The sequence below is a fragment of the Chroicocephalus ridibundus genome, chromosome 8 (assembly GCF_963924245.1).
Source record: "Chroicocephalus ridibundus chromosome 8, bChrRid1.1, whole genome shotgun sequence".
Lineage (NCBI taxonomy): Eukaryota > Metazoa > Chordata > Aves > Charadriiformes > Laridae > Chroicocephalus > Chroicocephalus ridibundus.
Genome location: NC_086291.1, coordinates 3,087,608 through 3,102,534, shown reverse-complemented (window position 1 = coordinate 3,102,534; position 14,927 = coordinate 3,087,608). Strand labels below are relative to the sequence as shown.

The 14,927-nt window shown below is 42.6% G+C and overlaps 1 protein-coding gene across 1 annotated transcript in view; it reads right to left on the bottom strand.

The window, feature by feature from the left end:
* Nucleotides 1–505: 505 nt before the first annotated feature.
* ITGB3BP (integrin subunit beta 3 binding protein) overlaps nt 506–14,927 on the bottom strand; it is a 34,608-nt gene continuing 20,186 nt past the window's right edge. The window contains exons 6-9 of the mRNA XM_063343521.1: nt 14,198–14,291; nt 12,158–12,217; nt 4,208–4,261; nt 506–2,523 (exon numbers count right to left, since the gene is read on the bottom strand). Of these exons, the coding sequence (XP_063199591.1) occupies nt 4,209–4,261; nt 12,158–12,217; nt 14,198–14,291 (207 nt within the window). The 3' untranslated portion in view covers nt 506–2,523; nt 4,208. The remainder of the gene's footprint in view (nt 2,524–4,207; nt 4,262–12,157; nt 12,218–14,197; nt 14,292–14,927) is intronic.

Sequence of the window (14,927 nt, the reverse complement as noted above, 5' to 3'; positions counted from 1 at the left end):
GTAACTGTAAGGTTATTGGGGGAAGTACAGTTCTGCAGTTTACCTACACGGTGACAGTTCGCTATAAAGCAACAAAACTTAAATATTTTCACAAGTATTTAGAATTTTTCTGAGGGTGTGACTCTAGCCGTGGCATGCAAGAGCTCTGCCCACAGCATGGCCTTTCCTTTTAGAAGCGTAGGCCCGAGGGGCACTGATGTGTATCAGGACGCAGAAATAGGAATCTTTGTCTCCAGAGGCTGCGAAAGCTGAAAACCGCAGCATTCCCTGCAGGCAGGGCCAGCTGAGGCTGCCGGGGCGCAGGCAGTTTGAGGAACGTCTACTTCCACTGAAATAACGTCTGCAAGAGCAAGTTAAGGTGGCAGGACGCAGAGCGACTTCAGGTTCTAAGGAGCCTGTTCTCTTGCGTTCATCACGCTATCGTGGTGCCGTCCTTCCCCCCCGTATAAAAACATTAGTTTTGAGTGTATCTCTTTTCTTTGTCCTTGAGATGGCCTCCAGGGGTGATAAAGTGAGAGTCATACGATCCACCTTGTGGGGAACTGGAAATGGTTCTTAACAGAGCCAGCTGTTTCTGAAAGGCAAAAGCCCGGTACACCAAGAGGTCAAAGAAACAGTAACTGCCTAAATAGCTAAGGCATGCGTGAGGAGCGTTTGCAGCAGCAGCTCACTATATAACTCTGTATTTCCCTAAAAAATTATTAAATACCAAATTTCATGGTATTTAATGATTGCCGTGGTGTAAGTTAGCGCTGTAACTTCTTGTCGTCCATCATCACCTTTGCTGTTATTTTCATTACAAGTTTTATTTTATTCTTGTAAGGCTATGCAGAACAGCTTGATTTAGCCTGGCGTACAGTTCGGCTACAGCCGCTTTTCAGATCAATAATTATTTAATTTCCAGCTCCCGAGGTTCCAGTCAGGTTCTGTAAACTATTCCCGGTGCAGGCGAACCCTCCCTGATCGTACAGAGCAATCGGCTGCCAAAGCCCGTACAAACAACCACCACCCAACAGCACAGAAAGCTTCAAGGAGAACGGTGTAGAAATTAAATTACCTTCAAACACTTACTAACGCTTTTTGCAATCAGACCATACAGGTATTAAAGTGGAAAAGCATGTTTATTAATTAATAACTCCCCAAGTTTGAGCGTATACATGTTTAACCACAACCGGGAATACATTTATCATTTCAGTTCTCAGAAGTTTAGTTGTACGAATCAGTTCATCTGTTCGAGTGCTTTGCAGTGGTAGAAAGGCCCTTCAGTTGTGTGCGTTTATGTTGGACTTTCTAGAAAAAAAATAACATCATTTTACAGCACTTTTTCACCCTGAGCGAGGCTGCAGCTCCCGCGCTGGTTTGAGATGAGCGTATTTGAGGTGGTTTTGAGGATAACGAACAAGAGGAAAAACTGTTTTCTAACAGCTTGCCCCGTGTATCATTGACTAGCAAAACTGAACTAAACTGTTGACCTAAAAAGCAAATGTTATTAGAGCCGTGTACATTAACGCTTGAAACCGATGCCTTTATGGAGCGTGTCTTGGGGTGACTTTAGAGGAAACACCTTTGCAGGTGCCAAATGTCCCCAACGGTGGCAGCCACAGGCAGGGAGAGGGTTGTTTGTCAACAACTTACACGTGCCCAGCACTCAGCAATTCCTTGCACAGTAAGAGCTTCCTCTCTCTTTTGAGCCCAATCGTCTTTAGAAAAAGTAAGAAGTTTTTAGGCAGGCTGTCACAAAACTCTGTGCATTTGTTTAAATCGCGCTTTGCCAGCTTTTGGGGGGATGCTGAATTGATGAAATGAGCGTGTGCAACCCCCGGCAGGACACAGCCATTTCCCACTGGGGGCCTGGCCGCCAAAGCTCATCTTTTAGCAGAGTTTCTTCTCACCCAGTTCTTGAAGGGAGGGTTATATTGCCTTTTTTTTTAAAAGCAAAACAAAACAAAACAGCAACACTCCCCCCCCCTGCCCCAAGGCAGCATAATTACATATTTGCAGTAAGAACATACAGAAAATACAGTTTATTTTCCATGCAGCAGCAAACCTAAATCAGCATTTTGTAGACACGCTTGCACAAAGCGCCCGTGATGTATTATTTGCATTGAGATGATCTGGTTGTGCACATTGTTAAGTTTAAATAGATGCCAGAAATTTTATCTAGATGTGCACCTGCCTAGCACAACGAGCCCTCCCAAACTGGTATTTGCTGGGGAGATAGGTTTACAGTCATTTCTTCTCTCCTTTTAAGTACACTCCAGCAGATGTAGAACTTTGGGTTGATGTGGAATGCATTTTTCACATAATGCCTGCGTGGAGATAAGGAATGACTAAAATAAATAGCAATTAGACAACAGCATCATCATTCATGTGATCTGGTTAGAACCGTGTGTCTGTCCCATGTCCCGCACTAGTCTCGCTGCGCAAAAAAAATACGTCCTGAGGCGATGCAGAGCACCAGGCGGGCTCCCTTCAACTGCAGTAACAGCGGAAGATGTTTTAAGGGAATGCTGTAGTTTTAATCTGTAGGGAAAAAAAATGATAAATAATGGCTAAGAGATAATTTAGCTATCATCGCAACTGTATTTTTTTAAGCAATAAGAAAGCAGAGGACTTTACAGTGTTGGTCACACGTGGGAAGGGATAGAGACACCCAGAAAACATAGATGTGCCTTTTTTTTGGCCATCGGGTGCAAACACACTATTCAGCAGGCAGCCAACGCTGGCTGACAGAGACTGAGCGTGCTCTGAGCTGACTTCAGACTGAAGCCTTGTGGCTGCGGGCGGTCTGAGTTTAGCTGAAGCTAATGACCCAGTGTAAGACTTAAACTGGTTATTGTACCATAGACCAGTCACTCTCTGCATTCTGTGGGACTCAGAAATGATGCCGAAGGGTGAAAATGAGCTGCTAAGCAGGACACTCCGCTCTCCTGCACTGGGGCTGTCCTGCCATGGCTCTGTTCCCAGCCTTTGGTGGTGTAGCTGGTTTGGAAGGAGTAAGGAGTAGAAAGAATCTCTGGCCCAAGCAGCTAAGAAGCAGGAGGGTAACGTTAGCTTGTGGACTAGCAAAAAAGAGCTTTCAAACTCTGCTACTAGGTTACTTAGGACCACAAAATAAAATTTAACCTTCATCGGGAAGAAAAATGCATGTGCCTGAGCTCAATTGTACGGCTTGTAAAACCTGTAGATCTGCTTTTCCATAGTCCTCAATTACAAGCTTATGTTACTTTAACTTTCCAAAGGAGAGATGTTCTCACACCACACGGCGAATCAATATAATCCGCAGACTTTAGAGACTTCTTTGTCTCACTAGACTTTATGAAAGATCATGAGCGACCAGTTTTCTTGTGCACAGGTAACATACGATGACAGACAAGGTCAGTCACTAACTGGGCTTTCGCTTACAACACTGGAGCAGAGACCAGCAGCCAAAGGAGGAAGGATTAAAAACCTCCTCGTTAACCGTGTCTCGAGGTGTCTGTTAGTATTTTGTTTTACGGTTTCTGCTCTGGGAACGCTAAGAAAGTTGATGGGGTGGATTGCTCAGCAGCGAGCCCGGCCTGTCGGCGGTGCCTGTGCAGAGGTGGGAGAGGAGGGCGAGGTGCTCTGGGGGAGGGGGTGGCTGCTGCTGCTTCAGCTTCAACCAGCCCATCTGCCCCGCAGCCCACTGTCCTCGCCTGGAAAAGCCCATGGCTTGGAGGCCCCTGGTCAGCCAGGAGCGAGCGGAGGAGTTGTTCTGCGGGAAAGCAAAGCCTGAGCCCTGGCAGCCAAGTGCCGTGCCATCGACAGCACAGCGGGGCTGTGGCCGGCAGCCTCCCAGGCCAGTGCTGGGGCAGCAGTCATGGCGTTGAAGAAGGTATAAGCTGAAGTACACAAAATTTCTTGCTTTCATTACATGTATTACAGCTGAATTGCCGTTCTTGAAAAAACATCCACTTCGATGACGAGGAGAAACGCTATCGGATGTTTCAGAGTGGGACAAGTTTCTATAGATTCAAGATGTCATTTTGCTTAATAAACCAGTAACGACAAATACCACATGCAGCGTAGCAACTGTTTTCCCATCAAGATATGACAGTCCTGACTGCAGGCCTACATCCTGGATCACTCTGCAAATGTTTTAAAATTAAGTACCTCAGTCCTTACAATTATTCAGCCTGTCCGTGGTGGCTGGAGAAGCCACGCAGCAGAGCCAGGGGCTGCTTACCTCAGTCAAGGAGCGACTTCAGGAACGCAGAGCTCCCGCCGGTCTGAACGTACACTGTGGGGCAGGAAAAATCAGCTTCGATAAACACAACAATGATGTTTACAGAATTTATGAAAATCCCCCCCAAATACGAGTTAAATAAGTTACCGCAGTGATTAACAGAACCCCTTTTACTTCATACAGCTACTGTGCCTCAACAGGAGGCCGCCCTAATTACTTGTGAGCGTGTACCCATGTGCTGCATCGTTACCAATGATGACAAAGCAGAATGGGTTACGAGTATGAGAAGCTGGTCCTTCTTTTTTCCTATTAATAATAAAAGAATAAATACAAATTCAGCTGATTCAGCAGAATCCAGTCAAGGATGGCATGAGAGGCACTGCCGTGCCCTGAGTCTTCTGAGGGGGTGGCAAAGAGAGAAACAACCACACCTGAGCCCTGTCGCCAAGGAGGGCAGGGCCAGGGGAAGGGCCGAGCAGATGGCTGGAAGAAGCAGAGGAAAAGTGTGCAAGAGTAGGAAGGAACTTCGGGAATGAGAACATACGGGGAAAGGGTCTGGAAGCAGGTGCATCCGAGTGCCAAGATTTCCAAATGGCTTTTCTGCAGCAGATGATCAGCGCTGGTCTCAGTACCCTTAGTGTCTGCTGATGGTTCATGCTGCGTTTTCATCCCACCACCACAACAGGGTGAAGACAGAATTCAAAATTATTCGCTTTATATTAAACATACTGAGAACAAACAGATGCTTACAGCGGCTTATAGCTAAAGACTCCTACTACAAGGAAAGGGGCTGCATAGAAACCTAGACAGAGAGAGGCATCAAAGCCACCAAAGCCCTGGGTGCTGGGGGGGAAGATTCTCCTCACTTGGCATATGCGGTGATTCCTTGGGTGTCCCACGCTCCGTCTGCATGCCGGGACGCAGGAGACCTGCCCGTGGATCTGACACAAGGTGCTGCAGCTGACCCCGACCAAGCCAGTTCGGTCCTAAGCTAGGGCTTAATAAGGCTACTCCATAAAAAAAGCATCCGATTCAACTTTGCCTCCATTATAACTAATAAACAGCATTTGTTTACACAGATCGCCATCAAAAACCCACCACTAAATATTGCTGATTACAGGAAACTGTCCAGTCTTGTATGACAAGTAACAGAAAAAGACTGATGTTTAATTACAAATTGCTATTATTTGGTTTCTTTGTGCTAAATGCAACTTTCTAATTCAGTCTCTGTGAACCTTTCAATCACTGATTGCAGCACGTAAAGAACCCAACATGCCAAAGCACCCGCGCCAGGATACGCACTTCACTCTGAGAAGCTGCCTTAAAAACTGTAAGCTGCCCAGATTCATAAAAAACATCAATAACTCAGCTTTCTTTCCAAACATATACCATGACAGCACATTTGGACAAAACAGCCCTATTTATAGGCATATTTATACAGATGGCATTAAGATTTAGATATTGAAATAATCAAATAATATATGATTTACTACTCATACGCTCCCCAAACTTATAATGCTTGTTGTAGCAGTTTAAGCTTTTTTGGGTTGTTTTTGTTGTGTTTTGTTTTTTTTTTTAAACGTGTGCACTAACAAAGATAATGAGTTGCTCTTAAAAAACCTCAACAAAACCGACAAAAAAGAATCCTAACAACCTTTCTCTCTCTTGATGTTTTTATAAGCAGAACTCCTAGGTAAGCTAAACTACATAAAAACAAGAACATTATCAAAAGTTGTGTATGAAAATGTGTTGTGAGCAGAGCAGCCGGGAAAGGACGGGCTCTGTGGAGGTGACCCGAAAGCCACCAGGGCTGCAGCCGAGGGCGGCACAAGCACTAGCCGGGCGCAGGACCGGGCTCTTCCCATCAGCTCCACGTTTTCAGGTTGCGGAGGGTGAGGCAGGAGCTGGAGAGGCAGCAGGAACCTCACCCCTGCGTGGTTGGGTTGGTGGAAGCCTCGATGCCCTTCGCCGCGGTGCCTCGCGTCCCCAGACCACAAAAGCATTAAAAGGGTACATTCTTCCCGAATTTCTTTCCCTCTCCTACTTTCACTGCCATTCTTCTGCAAGTTTGACTGCTCTAAAACATTTACAGATCTAAAAAGCAGAGAGAAAAAAAATGTTCACCTGTCAGGTGATATAAAACCAATCTTCTACTAAATGTGCCAGAATAATTTTTCTCCACCTCAACCACAGTTAAAACCTTCAGTCTATTCATTACTGTCTTTTTATAGTATTTTTATTTAATAAAACCTATTAAGACTACCATACAAATCTCTTTACTTATGCTTTTATCTTTTAACTGATCAATTTTTATATTGCTGACATCCCTTCTTCACCATTTGCTCATTTAAAAATTCATAGTATATGAGCTATGTCTCTGGAGAAAACGTCTATAAAATTTGTTACAGCTGGCAAATGTGTATGAGTCAGTGATAGCACATGACTAAATGCTTCACAGAAAATAAAATTTGTTTCTGTAGTAAGCAGAACTGTTTAAATGTTATTTATTTTTATGTTTCAAAGAAAATATATTGTGAAGTGCTGCATTGATTTAATACGCAACAATGTCTGTGTACACGCTGTACAAGGAAAATTTATGAAACCTTTGCACAACTCCTTTAATTGAATTTTCCAAATCTCTCACCACACACAAATAATCAATATCTTCTGCAGAGAAAACCAGTCAGAATTATTACAGTCTTTCTTTTCAATTTTGTTGTCATCAGCACATACAGAGCACCTGGATATTTGTAATGTCTGGATAGCAAGTTATTTACACCTCTTAAACGTATAATTGCTACTAAGTGAGTCCAAACTAATGTTTCTTTTCTTTTTTGTTTAAAATAATTATATTCATGGGAGAAAGCAGTATTTATTCTCATGTAGGAGTTGCTACATGTAGCTCTTGAAAGAACTACAATTCTTTTTAATTTTTCATCGAGCTTAATACTCTAAAGTCTAGATCCACTAGAATTAAAAATTAATAGCTATTGCATCTGTAAAAAGGTACATAGGAAAATAGAGTATAAACAACACAAGTGTGAAATTCATGAATAAACGTGGCTGACACCTAAATAGAAAATGCAGGTTGACAGTTCTATATGTATATACGACTGAGGCCTATAGTCGTACGTCTCATGTGCATTTCTGTATCTGCCACAAAAGTTAATAGCTTAATATTTCATCTACATAGCAGGGGATGTTAAATCTTCGGAGAGGTTTGTAATTTGCCCCCTTCCTTCCATCCAAAAAGCTTATCATGTTGGTGACCTCAGACCCAGACGCTTCGCAAATCTCAGGTTGCATTTGGAAATGCTCGCTCTTAAGGTGCGAGTGGAATCCAACAGACCCATCACCCGCTGGGAAAGAGCGCGGCATCCGGGGCTCAGACAGGAACCTGGCCAACAGCTCCTTTGCCTCCCAGTAGACAAGATTACTCACTTCTAGGAAAATCACTGCCATTGCGCGTTTTGGGGACCAGCCTAAGGGGGTTTTGTTACCTCTTCTAGACTGTAAAGGGCTTTGCATGGTTACAAACTAAAAGAAGCCCCACTCACACAAGGTGAGAGAAGACGCACGGTCAAATTTAGCCTGAGCAACGACAGCTTTCAATCCACACACTACAAATTAGAAGACAACACGCTCCTGCAGGTGCACTTTGGGGCAATCTCACAAATAGTTCTGATTGTCAGCGTGGGAGGGCGGAAGGACATCTCTGGGTCTCTGCATGGGAACATTCAAAATAACTTACGAGTAAGTAAAACAGGCGAGCTGCCCTGAGTCCTGCTGTGCACCTGCATACTCACGCGGTCGGCACTGAAGCAGTCTGAATTCGGTTTTGCACAATGCAGTCCCAGTTACAAGTGTTCGCACCGAGGTATAACTTAAAAACATAACTGAGATTAACTTTTCCCCAAGCCTACTTGTAGAAAAGTCCTTATGAGCAGAAATACAGATAGATCTTCCCCATGGAGGAGCAGACAAACAAGGCCGGGCTTTCACAGCCTTTCTGAGTTGGCCAAGAGGGCAACTCATGTCTTGGTTGGCTGCAGAACTTCAGTGAAAGCGCACTGAGGACCATCGGGGGTTGGAACTAGACGATCTTCAAGGTCCCTTCTAACCCGAACCATTCTATGATTCTATGATCTCTCTTCCAAACACCGTGCAGGGACATGAACTCGGAGCAGACATTTCTGATGTGTGGGAAAACACCAAACCTGGCCTTCAGTGTTAAGAACTGAAGTAAGCAGATCATGTGTAAACACAAGCTCTAAGTCTCCATCTAATAACAATCTACTTGAAAAAAAGTCCTTCGGCATCATCTTTGGTGCTTTTAGAGATGATGTACACCACAAAACGGCCGCTAGAGAGATCTTGTCTAACCTTTGCTGGAAAGAAGCCTAGGATTTAACTGAAAGGGCCTTGGTAGAACTAAGGAACTGCTGTTTGTGTCAGCATTAGCAGCTTTTCCCAAACAGATTAAAACTGTGGAAGAACCGAACCTCAGAAAAGCCCTAGGAGTAGGGCTTGTACAAGCACGAGCAGATTGTTCATCCTTACCAGTCAGCTCAGGTATCGGTTCTTGCGAAAGAGGCCTACACATCTGTTAGATAAAAAGGCCTTTCCCAATAGCTAGGTCCAACCCCTGCATCCATCTCATCGCTTGCCTGAAAAGCGAGTATTTGCCGTAAGCAAAGACAATCGTGGTATTTGTTCCATTTCCTCTCAAGGAATGGAAACTGGAAAGAAACTCAGTTTCTGAATAAATTTACTTGTGAATTCATTCAGTTCACTTAACGCTTAGCCAGCTTGCAATGCTCACTTTTCCTAAAAAAGGTATAATGACATTTTTTCCCTACAAGTGGATACAAAGTTCGGCTGAGAAAAAACCCTGTGGTTTTTAGGTTAGGGTTTTTACAGTCAGAAAAATCCACAGATACGTTCCTGAAAATATACATCTGAAGTCTGATGTGTTTCCCCCCCAAAGATCCCAAAAGAGGAGGAGGAGGAAGGATGGGTGGGAGACAGACACCCAAGTATGTCTAAAGGTCAACAAATGTATTCTACTTTACGGAATCACGGAATCTTCAGAGTTGGAAGGGACCTCTAGAGATCATCTAGTCCAACTCCCCTGCTAGAGCAGGATTGCCCAGAGCACGTCACTCAGGGCTGCATCCAGGCGGGTCTTGAAAATCTCCAGAGAAGGGGACTCCACACCCTCCCTGGGCAGCCTGTTCCAGTGCTCCGTCACCCTCACTGTAAAGAAGTTTTTCCGTGTATTTGAACGGAACTTCCTATGTTCTAGCTTGTGCCCATTGCCCCTTGTCCTGTCGCTGGGAACCATTGAAAAGAGCCTGGCTCCGTCCTCCTTAAACCCACCCTTTAATTTAACCCACCTCTTTATTTGAGAACAAGGTAGAAATAGATCATAAACTTGATTTACCTTCACGGCAACCCAGCAGCAGTCCAGACCCAAGCTAGTTAGTTGCCTGTACACAACGAGCCAGTAAAAAGTCCAAACTCAAACTGACAGGAATTGGGATAAATGATGGAATATTGTATTCTTACCATTTTGTCTGTTTTGAGAAGGAACTCCGCTTATTAAGGAGGCATCTATATTTTGCAGCGTTTGGGAAATGGGATTTTATGTTTCACCATATATACATAGTTTTCAAAAAATGGTGAGTGGGAAGTCAGTGTTACCTGGTCCCTCTCTCCAGCTTTGCTTTCGTTAGTAATTTCAAGTGGCCTTAAATGAAAATTTACCTAGTTAACCCTGACGTAGTCCCTTGGAAAGCCACCATTACTGTTGCAAAGAGTGCAAACTTCAGTCACTTGTATTAAAAACAATATGAAAGTTACGAATATTTAGAACTAAACTTAATAGGGGTGATCGTATTTGCCCATGGGCTTAGCAGGATGAACAACGTTGCAGAAAAGAAAGTATTTTTTATTTCCTTACAAGACACAGTCTGAAAATAGTTTTCCTCAACACTGCCAAGTATTTGATCTTCTATAACACTCACTTGTTGTTTCTTACTTGGACAGCAGACAGTCACGAACGTGATTTGTGTCCGTGTTTTTCTTGTCGGGAAGCAAAATATTAGTATAATTTGTAATAACCAGCTTAAGTAACTTTCCCGTTCAGAACGTACTCTTCACTCCTTGAAACTCTGAACCTATTAAATTGTCCTTTAAAATACGCATATCGCAACCTACACACTTATTCTCAAGACACATAAAGCGTGGTTGGGACTGCAACATACTGAATAGATTTCATCTCTTGGCAGTTGCTTTATAGTTTGCTTACATTCTATTCAAAAACATTTTGTTTACTGTAAGTGCTAGTCATGGACAAACAATGATGCCATTTTTTATGCTGGTCACACAAAATGATATACTGAGTCCTACATAATGCTGCCCATTGAGCGAGGAATGTTTTGTATTAAGTTGTTTTAAGTAGAGGTTGTTTATGTAAAATAAATAAATTTCATGCCTCACCATGTGATGATAATGTGACATTCCGTCTGTACCAAGCCACAGAACAGTCATAAGCATAACTAATTAAAAATAATTATGAAAAACCACATCCAACACTAAAAGGCAAAGTAAAACATCTCCAAATGCTTTCATCACATACTTCCTCGCTTCTCCTACTACTGTATTTTCAAGACTGCAAAATTGAATTTATTCTTTCTTAAAGCAAAATTGACATTGAAACTTCATCAAAATTGGTCAACTTAACTTAAACTCATCATTCTATTTTCCGTCCTACTTTCACAAAATATCTCGTTTCTCATCTCACAAGTCTGGATATATGTTTAGCTTCAGGGGCTAGTTTCCAGAGCAAAGATGGAACCACCCATGCATATACTGGTGAGCACCAAAGAGCAGCGCACAAAGGAAGCAACAACCGTTTGAATCTGCAATGGCCCATGGCGTTCACCATTATCGGTGCCAGACAGGGGCTGCGATCACTTCAACAGAAGGACATAGGGAGCTGTAAATAGAAACAGCAAATTGCACAAACGAGCCAAATTCCTTAAAAAGTGATGTCATTCCTTTTCATTTGCGATAATCTGCTGGAGCCAAAGAAACTAAAGTTTGATCAATTTTCTCTCCTTTAAGAGAATTCCCCACAACAGAAAGAACTGAAGCCCAATGGAAGAGCAGATACAACCGAAACCAAAGGGGCTGCTCGTGATGTGAAGCAGTCGTGCTGGCTGGGACATTTGGATTCTAGGTTAGCTCTATTTTAAGAGAATGCATGAAGACAACAGAAATACCAGAATGTCAGTGGTGAACGTTTGTTGATTTTACTGGGTGTGAGAAAAAAATAAATCTTGTGTGTATCCCCCCACCACCTTCCCAGCTAGGCAAGGCACTAAAGTGGCTATGTGGGGCAGGCTACATTAAATGCCACCAGATTCAAATATTTTCACAGCGCTAGTTATGATGAAAGCTAATAGGTAGGATTTCACAGTCCCCTGGAGCGTGCTAAATACCTCACCATAGTATAAGGTGAAAAAGGTTTTGTTGCAAAGACTGTGTGTTACTTGGCTTATACGCTGAGAATGCAGGAGGAGAGAGGAGAGTGAGGAAGGAGGAGGAACTCTGGCACACATAAAAGGTGTGTAAACTCTCTAGGACCTGACTGCACTTATTTCTAGACCATAACTCAAGTGCAAGACCATTAACGATTTCTTCTCCTTGCACGCTTTGATGGAGAAATACCCAATACAATGAAAGTAGCTGAAAAGATGAAACTCACATGTGAGTAGTGCAAAAGTTGAGGCTAGCCTGCACGCTTAGAAGAAATATATTTGATTATCATCATCTTCCCATATTAAAGGTTACCCAACTTGTTTCAAGTGGAAAGAACTAAGACGGAATAAACTAAAAGGAATCGTCAAAACATCTGCTACGCAGGAGTTATAAAAAGTTTCTTACCTCGGGCAGGAAGTTTTCCATCGTTTCTTTTCAACAGCTGCAGTTCTTCTGCCTGACTCACTAGTCAAATAAATAAATCTGAAATCAGTAAATGTTGCCCCAGAGATTCCAAAGAAAGTAATATCTATGTCGCTTTTTTCACTTTCAAAGCATTTGCATTTTTCTTCAAGTGATGACCAAACCCCGCTCCTTATCTATGTATTGCGGTCAAAAAAATTAACAAACCATTTTCAAAATGAACAGAATTTTGAGAAGTTGTGCGTACAAGCCTCATACCACATTTTGTTCCCACTTTTGTCTTCTAGTGGTGACATGGTGCTTTGTTCCTAATTCAGAGATGGGGGGAAAAAGATGATTCCCATTTTGAAGGCAACAAGAAGGTAACAGAAAGAGTGGACATAACAGAAAGTGTCAACAATGGGTCCAACATTTGCGACCTTCTCCCGGATACAGAGTCTTACTGCCCTATCCACAGTGTAGGGTAGCAATGTAAACACAGACTATTTTCAGAAAACTTCATTTTGTATAAGAAAGCAGCTGCTTATATGCATTACAGTGGGAACTAGTACAGTGCAAACACATGCAAAATGAAAACAGAATGAGCATTGGAACACAAGTCAGGAAAGAAACGGTAATTTAAACAACAGTAGTTGCTGCAATCGTGCGGTGCATAAATTCCACTGCTGGGGCGCATCCACCTAATGCCTTAGAAGAGTCTCAGCGCTCTTCACTAAGAAAAATTCTCCAGCACCTGTAGCTTTACTGTCCAGCCCTTTCCAACTGCAAAGAAAGTAACAGTCCCAGTCACCCTGTGTTTTGCTTTCCTCAGCTAGTTCCAGTGTTTTTACACTCTGCAGAAAACAGAGCAACCAGACAGGGGGTAGAATAATGTATAGCAGCAAAACATCACACTTGCTGCAGGTTAAGAAATTGTTTTATCATCTTTGTGTGCTTGTCCAGAGAGGGGCACAGGGACTATGTATATGCGTATATCATTCATATTCCCTGGTCAGCTGGAAACTAGGTTATCAGAGGTTGGTATGAAAAGCCTACAAGAACGATGTTATAGATGCAAAACTTTGAGGAGTAGTGGTGGTAAATGCCACACACCTGTAGCACAAACATGTCACGTGGGTACAGATAAAAGGTGGCGTGATTGTGAAAACAAATGAACAAACTGTTCTGAAGCATAAAGATTTGGGGCCCCTTTGGTGCCTACAGTTACTTTTCACCACTTTTAAAGGAATGGCCTGGTAAGGGAGATTTTTATTTCTTCTTCCTGAAAGCAAATAGCTTGTTTTTTTTCCCTTCTGCAATTATCCCAAACTCAAGTTTTTTGCATTAGAATATTTCCCCATCACATACTCCCCCTCTAGTTGCAGAGGCAGTTGGGAAGAGAAGCATGAACGCGCTTTTTGCTGCTGAGGATTCACATGTCCCAGGAACCTCGGACTTGGAGTAAGGACAAAAAGTTTCTTAAAAATGGGCACGTATAAATGAAAATCTTTCACTTTCTGGGTTTCTTTGGAAAAGTATTACAGATGTGCCAGCTGTAAAGTGCCCTTATCCCAACACAATAAGCATCTGGTATGTCCATCATTTAAAGACACATGAATAGCAATTTTTAAAGCCTGGAAACCTATGTTTGGCCTAATCCTCCTAACAGGCAAACAAACAAAACAACTTCCTTGCAAGAAGAGAAGAAAGGCAATGCAATCAAAGTGCAAACGTTTAGCCTAATCACTAGCTAACTACCCACTAAGTATCTAACTATTTACATAAGAAAAGGTGTTGCTCTTGCAGGTTTTCCCTCCCCATCTGTGGCTGTGAGTTAGAAGAGCGGCCGTTGGGGCTGCCTTTCTTTTATGCTCCTGGTTGGATGCACACGGACATTTAAGGTGCATTTGTCTTGACCAAAAGAACTCACTCGTCGGAGTCCTGGGGTGTAACACAGAGCGGGATATGACACTAGGAAACGTCTGGAGTGATCATTGTTAAATTGTTATAAAGGGGATAAATAATATTGAAAATCCTCCTTACTTAGCGCTTGGGTTTTCTGCACTTCAGCACTCAAGATGCAAGACGAGTCAGAGACACCAATAATATTTTCAAGCTCTCTACTGCCCTCTAAAGCCTGGAAAAAAAACCCCGTAATTAAAGACATTGTTAAATCTCATTCCCGAACTACCTACTTCGACGTCTACAACTTATTAAAAACATCTGAAAGAAAGAACTTCTGCCAATTTCTCATAAGCTGCAAATGACGTGTGAGACTCCGGCTCACCGAAAGTCGACGGGACTACGAAGTTTCAGGGTGTCTGAACATACGCCACTTTTGAAAATGGCATTCAGGTGCCTTTGAAAGTGTTACTTTAAAATCTCTTGTTATTTACGCTTCATTCGTAAGTCTTCAGCTGTTTAAACAGATTAACACTTGATCCCCAGAAAAGCAATCTTGGCACATGCACAAGCTTGCTATAATATGTTAGCAAAATGGAAATCTACCAGCAGTTAAGATTCTATTGAACGCACTCCTCAGCATTTCATGGTAGATCTAAAAACATACACTATCAATCTCATGAGAAATATAAAGGATTTTTCAATAGAGTTTTCTAAATAATCGTTGCAATTAAAATATTTTAGATCAGTACCAGTCTTTTTTGTAAATAAAACATTGTCAGACCACATATACAAGTAAAATAAATCAATACAATACTTTGCGTACACCAAATTATTTCCCAGATATTGATATACAGCAGCCAACCCTGTG